Below are 7,761 nucleotides of genomic sequence, written 5' to 3'. Positions count from 1 at the left end.
GTTTGTCCGTTTAGGGCTACTGAAGAAACATGAGGGCGCAAAATGGGGACCCACTGTAACACCCACGGTGTATGGAGATAGAAATGGCTCATTCTAAGGTAGTAAAAACATCACGGTACATTATAGCCGCGTTTCCACCGCGGGAACTTTTCCCAGGAACTAGGGACTTTGGGGTGGTACTTGTTGTGTTTCGACCGCAGGAACCAGGGTCTAAATGAAGTTCCGGGTAAGGATTTCCCCCTCAAAACGGCACTGCTCGCGAGGTACTACTTTTTCAAAGTCCAGGAACTTTTGGGGGTGGGACTTGGGCGCTGAACATGCTGATTGGCTGAGCTCACGCAGCATTTAATTTCAACCTAAAAATCTGTTGCAGTGCGTGCAGTGAGAGTTGTTTACTATTCAAATCAACAATGGAGTTTAAAAAATACGACCGATGGACCGACGACGAGGTTCAGGCTTTATTACATTTATTTGCGGAGGACGAAATCCAGTGGGTTCTGGAAAGTCGCGCGCAGTCCTACGTCACCGGACTAATCGTCACGGTTTAGACCAGGGGTTTTCAAACTGGGGTCCGGGGACCCCCAGGGGTCCTCCATGAAGGTTCTAAGGGGTCCCAAGAAAATTTCAGAAAATAAAAAGACAAAGCAAAAATGTATAAAGTCTACTGAACATTTCAACACGTTTCAGTTCTAAATGTTTATTTCCTTCTCTTGCCGTATGCTTTCTAGAATTGTGTATGTTTGCTTTGTATCTTTCATTTTTTTCATAGTTTTTCTCACTATAGTCCTTTATCTTGCTCACTGGGGTAGTAAGCTGCTTACATACATTTATTGTGAAAGTTGCTTATTTACATTTTTTTAATTGAAAATGTTCTTCAGGTTTATACATCCAACATTAAGAATAGCCAATTTAAGTTGGGAAACAATATGTTGTATTTATAATGTCACACTTACCATTTATCTAACAATTTAACAATTACAAATGGATTTTGGAAAGTAAAATGTTCATTATATTTGGGGGTCCAAACCTTCATAAACTTTGAAAACCCCTGGTTTAGACCGCTATGGAAACGCAGACAGCAACAGGTCTGAGGGAAAAAGAGTTCCTGGGAAAAAAGTTCCTGGGACAAATTGTTCCGGGTAATTTCGGTGGAAACGGGGCTTAAGTAAGATCTTTATACAACAGTGAAAATAGTTATGTATATTATATTGCATTTCTGTCAATAGATCCTCATAAATATTACACACTGCACCTTTAAAGTTTTTGCACGATTATTTTTAAAGTAAATTTCACATATGGAATTAAGTAAACTCTATGTTAAGTAAAATTAACAAAGAAAATAAGAAAATATTTTAACTTGGCCTCGCTAGTTATTTCTACTTAGTTGATGTTTCCTTCGCAATACTCTTTACTCAAACAATATAACACTGAATTAAACCACACTTTTAAAGTGTATGCTTTACTTTGAAACACCTAAGTAAATTATACAGTAGATATTGTGTAGACATCAAGCTAGGAAGTTCCTAAACCTAACAAAAGCAATGATAAAAGTGTAAAGCTTTTATAATGTTGATATTTACGCTTGAATTGAGTACTAATATAGAATTTACTTGTATAAATTACATTTTTTTTCTAGTATTTATACTTCCTCACAGAATGATTTTTATTCATTGTGTTTTAGTATATTTTAAGGGAAATGTTGTAATATACACTATATCGCGTATATTGCTCTGTGATATTGGCCTCTGCATCAAACTCATTTACAAGCTTTTATCATTCTAACTAGCCCCATCTGAACACACAGCCATTAGTGGAGGTTTAGATCATTTATGAACAGGAAGAAACGTTCTGTGGGTTTGGAAAATAGATGCTTCCTATAAACGTCTTTGTGTGGTGGACATCTTGCATCAAAGGATTAGTTCACTTCAAAAAGAACATTTCCTGATATTTTACTCACCCCCATCTCATCCAAGATGTTCATGTCTTTCTTTCTTCAGTCGAAAATAAATTAAGTTTTTTGAGGGAAACATTCCAGGATTTTTCTCCATATAATGTACTTCAATGGCAACCAACGGGTAGACGGTCCAAATCAATGCAGTTTCAAAGGGCTTCAGAGGACTCTGCACGATCCCAGCTGAGGAATAGGGTCATTGGTCATTTTCAAAAAAATATTTATATACTTTTTAACATCAAATGCGCGACTTCTGTGTTGTTCTTCTTCACTGCGCTTGACATCACCACGTCGGAAAGGTCACGTCCGTGGCATAAGTGGAAGTACCGACCCAGTGCCGAAAAACCCCATCTCATGTTCTCATCCAACTATAAAATTGTTGTTTTACCTTTATTTTTGTAAAGGCCGTTTGATTTAGTCTTTGCACATTCATTTTAACACTGGGTCGGTACTTCCACCAAGTTATGGGCGTGACCTTTCCGACGTGATGGCGTCATACGTCGCAAAGAAGAACAACAACACAGAAGGCGCGCATTAGAGGTTAAAAAGTTTTAAAATTTTTTATTTTAAAATGACCAATGGTTTCGCTAGATAAGACCCTATTCCTCGGCTGGGATCGTGCAGAGTGTCGCGGAAATTCTCAATCCGTTTATCTGACTTCACCACGGACAATTCAAAACAACTCCCAGTTGTTAATATAAAACTACAGTATCTCGAGGTAATTCCCTTCTCGAATACATCGAACACAATTTCAATACTTCGAGGTAATTCGCCTCTCGAAGTAAGGTGACGGCGTCCCGTCGAGAAGCTACTATCACTAGCGTTTACTCAAACACATGAGCACACAGGTCTTTAGCATCTCTACACTCTCACCGTCCTTCTCAGGTGTATGCTGGTCTCTGCAGGATCCTTAATACTAACGTATTACAGCCTCACCCCGAGAACGGCTCTATAGTCTTCCAACACTATCACTGTCTCTGCTGTGATCTCTTGAGCGCAGAATCTTAAGTACTTCTATTCCTCAGCTGCGCAGCATATATACCTGACACCACTCCCAAGTTGCTCTTTGCTTAAATGAAGTTTTATTCACAGCCGGGAGATCACTGGTCACAACAACCAAATGAGTTTCCAGAACAGAAAGATGCATGTACATTTATGTTTCTTAAAGTTGATTGAAAATCAATGTTACTCAAGCCTTCTGGTGATTGGTTTAAGGTAATCATATGACTGCACTTTTTTGGCTAAGTCTACATGGTCTTTGACCTGAACATCCTTAGTCTGCGTTTTTCAGTAGTTTCATGCTAAACAACCCTTTGACCATTTCTGAGGCCGTTATATAAAATATTTCCATCACAAGAGTCATCTGAAGCCATTGGACCTTCAACCCTTTGGTTGCCATTGAATACATGGAGAAAAATCCTGGAATGTTTTCCTCAAAAAACTTAATTTCTTTTCTACTGAAGAAAGACATGAACATCTTGGATGAGATGGGGGTGAGTAAATAATCAGGAAATGTTCATTTTGAAGTGAACTATTCCTTTAATGTCAAAACTAGGAATAACATCAAAAGACTTAATTCTTATGTCTGAAGCACTAAAAAAACATAAAATATCTTAAAAAGCAGTGGTTTTAAAGCTCTTTTTATGTATAAAAAATTAGACTTGAATGCAATAATATCATAATAACCTCCATTTGAGGCCGAAAATAACTAAATGTAAAGATGAAAGGAAATGCACTTATGTGAACAGGATATCAATTACCAGACGTTATTCCTCTGATCTCTGTTGCTCTGGAGGCCGGATGGCTGACAGCAGAACAGGATGCACTGTAGGTTTTTAAAATGAAATAACCACACCTGATTTTATTTTATCCTTGTGAAAACAGAATACATCATGGGTTTTTTTCCCCAAGTAAATAAATACTTCCTGTGCAAATGGAACTCTGACAAACTGCAAAAATCACTCTTAAACTAGACAATCGGGTATGATTTGTTTATTTTATAACATGCAAAAAATATGGCACCGTTTTAGCAAATTTGCACAATTTCAGACATGCATGACATAGCCTTTGTTCCGCTTCAACTGCGCAGTTCAATAAATATTATCAATACAATATTTTTGCTAACCAATCTCCACTGTATTCCTCCCTCTTGTGTTCTTGTGGTTTTATATGAGGGCTATGCATCAAAATGACAAGGAATAAAAAATATTTTTTCTAAAAAATGTTTAAAAAACATGTTTTAAGGGATGGTCCATGCACTAATAGTTCATCAGAATGACATAACGGCGAGTAAATGATGACAGAAGTTTCATTTTTTAAGAACTATCATTTTAAGTTATAACAGATTACACAAAAGCCATGTATATTACAATAATACAAAGAATTATACAAAGTATGTGCGTTTGTATGCACCAGCTTCAGAACAGATTTTTGCTATTGCAACATGCGCTACAATAGAATAAAAAATAAAGAAATGAAATGTATAGATTTCACTTTGCATAGGAAACATCCTTATTTGAAAGATTTAAAATGTATGGAATTCAAAATTATTAATGTATTTCATAGTTCATAGTATTAAAAATTTATTTTTTTTATTTGTATTGCAAAATAAAAAAAATTATAAAGCAAAAGCTACCTTCATTTGCAAAGACAGCTACAGAAATGGCTGAAAGCCATCAAGAAAAAACCGTCAAAAACATTCAAATAAATGTAATACTGTATATAATATAAATGGATATTCAAGCTTTGTTTTTTGAAGGTTTTCACGAGGCACTTATCGTTCATCTTCTTTGGTTTCGGCTCCAATACCCGTTTACATCAGTGCTCTCAATTTTGTAGGATGTCCACAACTAGTGCTTCTTAATCTCTGGGAGAGAGAAGAAGAAAATGAGAGAGACATTTAAGTGTGTGCAGAAGCAATGATCTCATTTCAACTTAGTTGTGGACAACAGCTATATTTAAAAAATTCAGATTTTTAATATTGACAATTACATGTTGTCATTGTTGAATTGGTTGGTCCTCAATACACCCATGTGTGTGCAGAGAAAAAGAGATGTGGTTTACCTGTTATGATCAGATAAAGGAATATAGCCAGACCCACCACAATGGAAACAATACCAAGCAACAAAGCTAGACGTCCGAGTCTTCTGCCCCCATCATAATCTTTTGATTGTATCATGGACCGAGCCTGAAGTGAAACAGAAAGAAAACCATGGATAAGTAAGCTTTATGATATCTTCAGTGTAACATTTGGTGGTCCCATGAGTCACATTATGAACTATTAGGGGCCACAGCCCTAAACATAAAATTAAACTTGGTTTTTTCCCTGAATTCTGAGTTACTGAATGTGAACTCTAAGCCTAATTACAAAAAGTTTGACTTCGGTGGCACTACTCACCATGTGCGCGAAATAGAGCGCGAACAGGTTTATTGGAACGGCCGGGCAGAAGCAGGAGATCACGGCCACCCACATGTAGCAGCATGGCTCGCGCTCTCCGGGCGTGGGCGATGACGCTCGGCTGAAACTGATCCGCGATGGAGAGCGAGGCTCCTCTGAGGCAATGTTAACATCAGTCTGTTCATTATTTTCCGCTTCAAGAGACGCAACGAGCGGTGTATCAGAAGGTGTGTGGTTTAATTCTCTCTTCAGCTCTTTTTCTGACATGTCAAGAAGTTTCTGGGTATCTCCGAAATCGGTGGACTGCAGCGCATGGCTCTCGCGCAGGGCATCTGTCGCGTGAGGGGCGTCTGTATTAATAGCCATCTCTGATCAATTTGGCGTGACAACAATATAAAATGTACACTCTTACTAAATTATCTTGTCAGCATAAGATTATATTTAATCCAATTGTTCGCAGAGCAGCTCGAGCGAGAAATTCGTACACCTATTGGACGTCCATCCACTTCATCAATATTTACCACTCACGAGTCGCATCACTTGAGAAGCGAATCTAGACACTGCGTAAATCAATCAGTTTGCTTTGGGCACGTTGTGAGGACTCCCCACTGGTGCATCTGATTGGTGGACTTAAAGGCGCTAATTGAGGCAAGCGGATCTTTTATGGACCCCTTTCACAGACGGTTATCAACAGTAGCCTACAAGCATTTACAAAATGTATGCACTTTTATAACACTATACTTAGTCTTATATTGCCATTTCATCAAATAAAAAATAAATAAAAAAGTGGCAGGCCTACATTTGAACAATGTCTCGCTTCTAACATCCATTATCAATCTCTGTTTTTTTTTAACTCTTTTTGAAAGTTGTGAAAACACTATTATGCGGTTTATCTTTTGTTAACTGAGCTAATTGGAATATAAAAATATATATATTTAAAGGTAGAATATGTAAGTTTTTTGGATTAAAATAGTCCTATCCAAAAACCACTAGAATCCTGTTATATATTTTTTTGTTGACCTGTGTCCTTACATTATCCCAAATGTTTCCAAGAATGTTTAAATCCAGAGAACGTATCGTTGTTATATAGCTCAACACATTTAGTCTTATTGTTTAAATCTCGTTTTTTTATTTATCGCACATTTTATAGTAAAACGTATGGTAATGTTCACTTTACTTAAACATATCTAATTTGGTCACAACTTAATTTCAATCAACCTAATATATTTAAAACTAGGATGCACCGAAATGAAAATTCTTGGCCGAAGCCGAATATTAATAAAACACTTGGCCGAAGCTGAATACCGAACGCGGTTTTTCTATTTTTTTTTTATTTTTTTTTTGTTATTTTGCCAATTTTTTCACCATTACATAAATTAGCTTTTTTTTTACTATTTTGTCTTGCTTTTAAAATAAATTACAACATCTTTTTTTTTTTTTTTTACAAAACTACACTTTCAAAATATTTATTTAACACTTTAGCATTCAATGAACGTTTTAGCATTCCAGCAGACATTAACAAAGCACAATATAACTTTAAAAAATAAATAATAATAATACAAAATTAAATACAAATATTTTTATTTTGCCATTTTTTCTTATCTTTGGCCTGTTATGCCTACAGGTATCAATCAAATCATAATCAAATTTTGTTAGTCTGTTCATGAGAGGTTTTGCAAGCCTGCACTGTAAAGAATTATTGTGATTTTAACAGTATTTTACTGTAAAAATTCTACGGTGAAAAACAGTTAATTGGTTAACAGAAATTTTCCGTACTTTATACGGTGAATAACTGTAATAGATCTAACCTTACATTTCATCTAATTTTACAGTAAAATACCGTTAAATTTACAGTTTTGGGAAGTGAAAAAAGTCATTGTGTAATATACAGTGGAAACCCGTAAATTGACATTCCCAGAATTCCCTGCGTGACACTTCGCATTTGATGTATTTTCATTGCAATAACTATGTTTCTTCTTTGTTTTTTCTAATCAGTTATGTACATTAGGGTTTTATGTTACATCTGATGTTGTTAAATTAATGATTTTCATCACCACTGTGATTGGTGGTTGTCCGTATATATCAAAGGTACATAACAGATATTAGTATTTCAATAGGTTGGTAATTTAACATTATTTCAGTTAATGAAATATGTTTTTTTACCGTAAATTGTTTACAGTGTGAACATAATCATTACAATATAAACCTTTAAATTATACGGTTTTGAACTGTAAAATAAATAAAAAAATGTAACGTCTCGGTTACGGATGTAACCCTCGTTCCCTGAGGAGGGAACGGAGACGTAACGTTAGTGACTAACGAATGGGGGTTTCGCTTAGAAGCCTATCAACTTCGAGTTTAGAGAAAACGCCCAATGGCGTGCCAATGCCATGGGGCATGCGGAATTTGCATA

The 7,761-nt window shown here is 36.0% G+C and overlaps 1 protein-coding gene across 1 annotated transcript; it reads right to left on the bottom strand.

Moving 5' to 3' along the window:
* Positions 1 to 3,711: 3,711 nt before the first annotated feature.
* Positions 3,712 to 5,954, bottom strand: trarg1b (trafficking regulator of GLUT4 (SLC2A4) 1b). Its single transcript, XM_079835389.1, has 3 exons — positions 5,349 to 5,954; positions 5,015 to 5,138; positions 3,712 to 4,817 (listed from the first exon to the last, which is right to left on the bottom strand). Exons 1-3 carry the CDS (start codon positions 5,712 to 5,714, stop codon positions 4,801 to 4,803), a joined length of 507 nt encoding a protein of 168 aa, XP_079691515.1. The 5' UTR covers positions 5,715 to 5,954; the 3' UTR covers positions 3,712 to 4,800.
* Between the last annotated feature and the right edge of the window lie 1,807 nt (positions 5,955 to 7,761).

This window comes from Gobio gobio (assembly GCF_949357685.1).
Source record: "Gobio gobio genome assembly, chromosome: 14".
Classification (NCBI taxonomy): domain Eukaryota; kingdom Metazoa; phylum Chordata; class Actinopteri; order Cypriniformes; family Gobionidae; genus Gobio; species Gobio gobio.
Note: the sequence above shows the minus strand (reverse complement) of the source record. Positions and strands in the feature narration are given on the sequence as shown.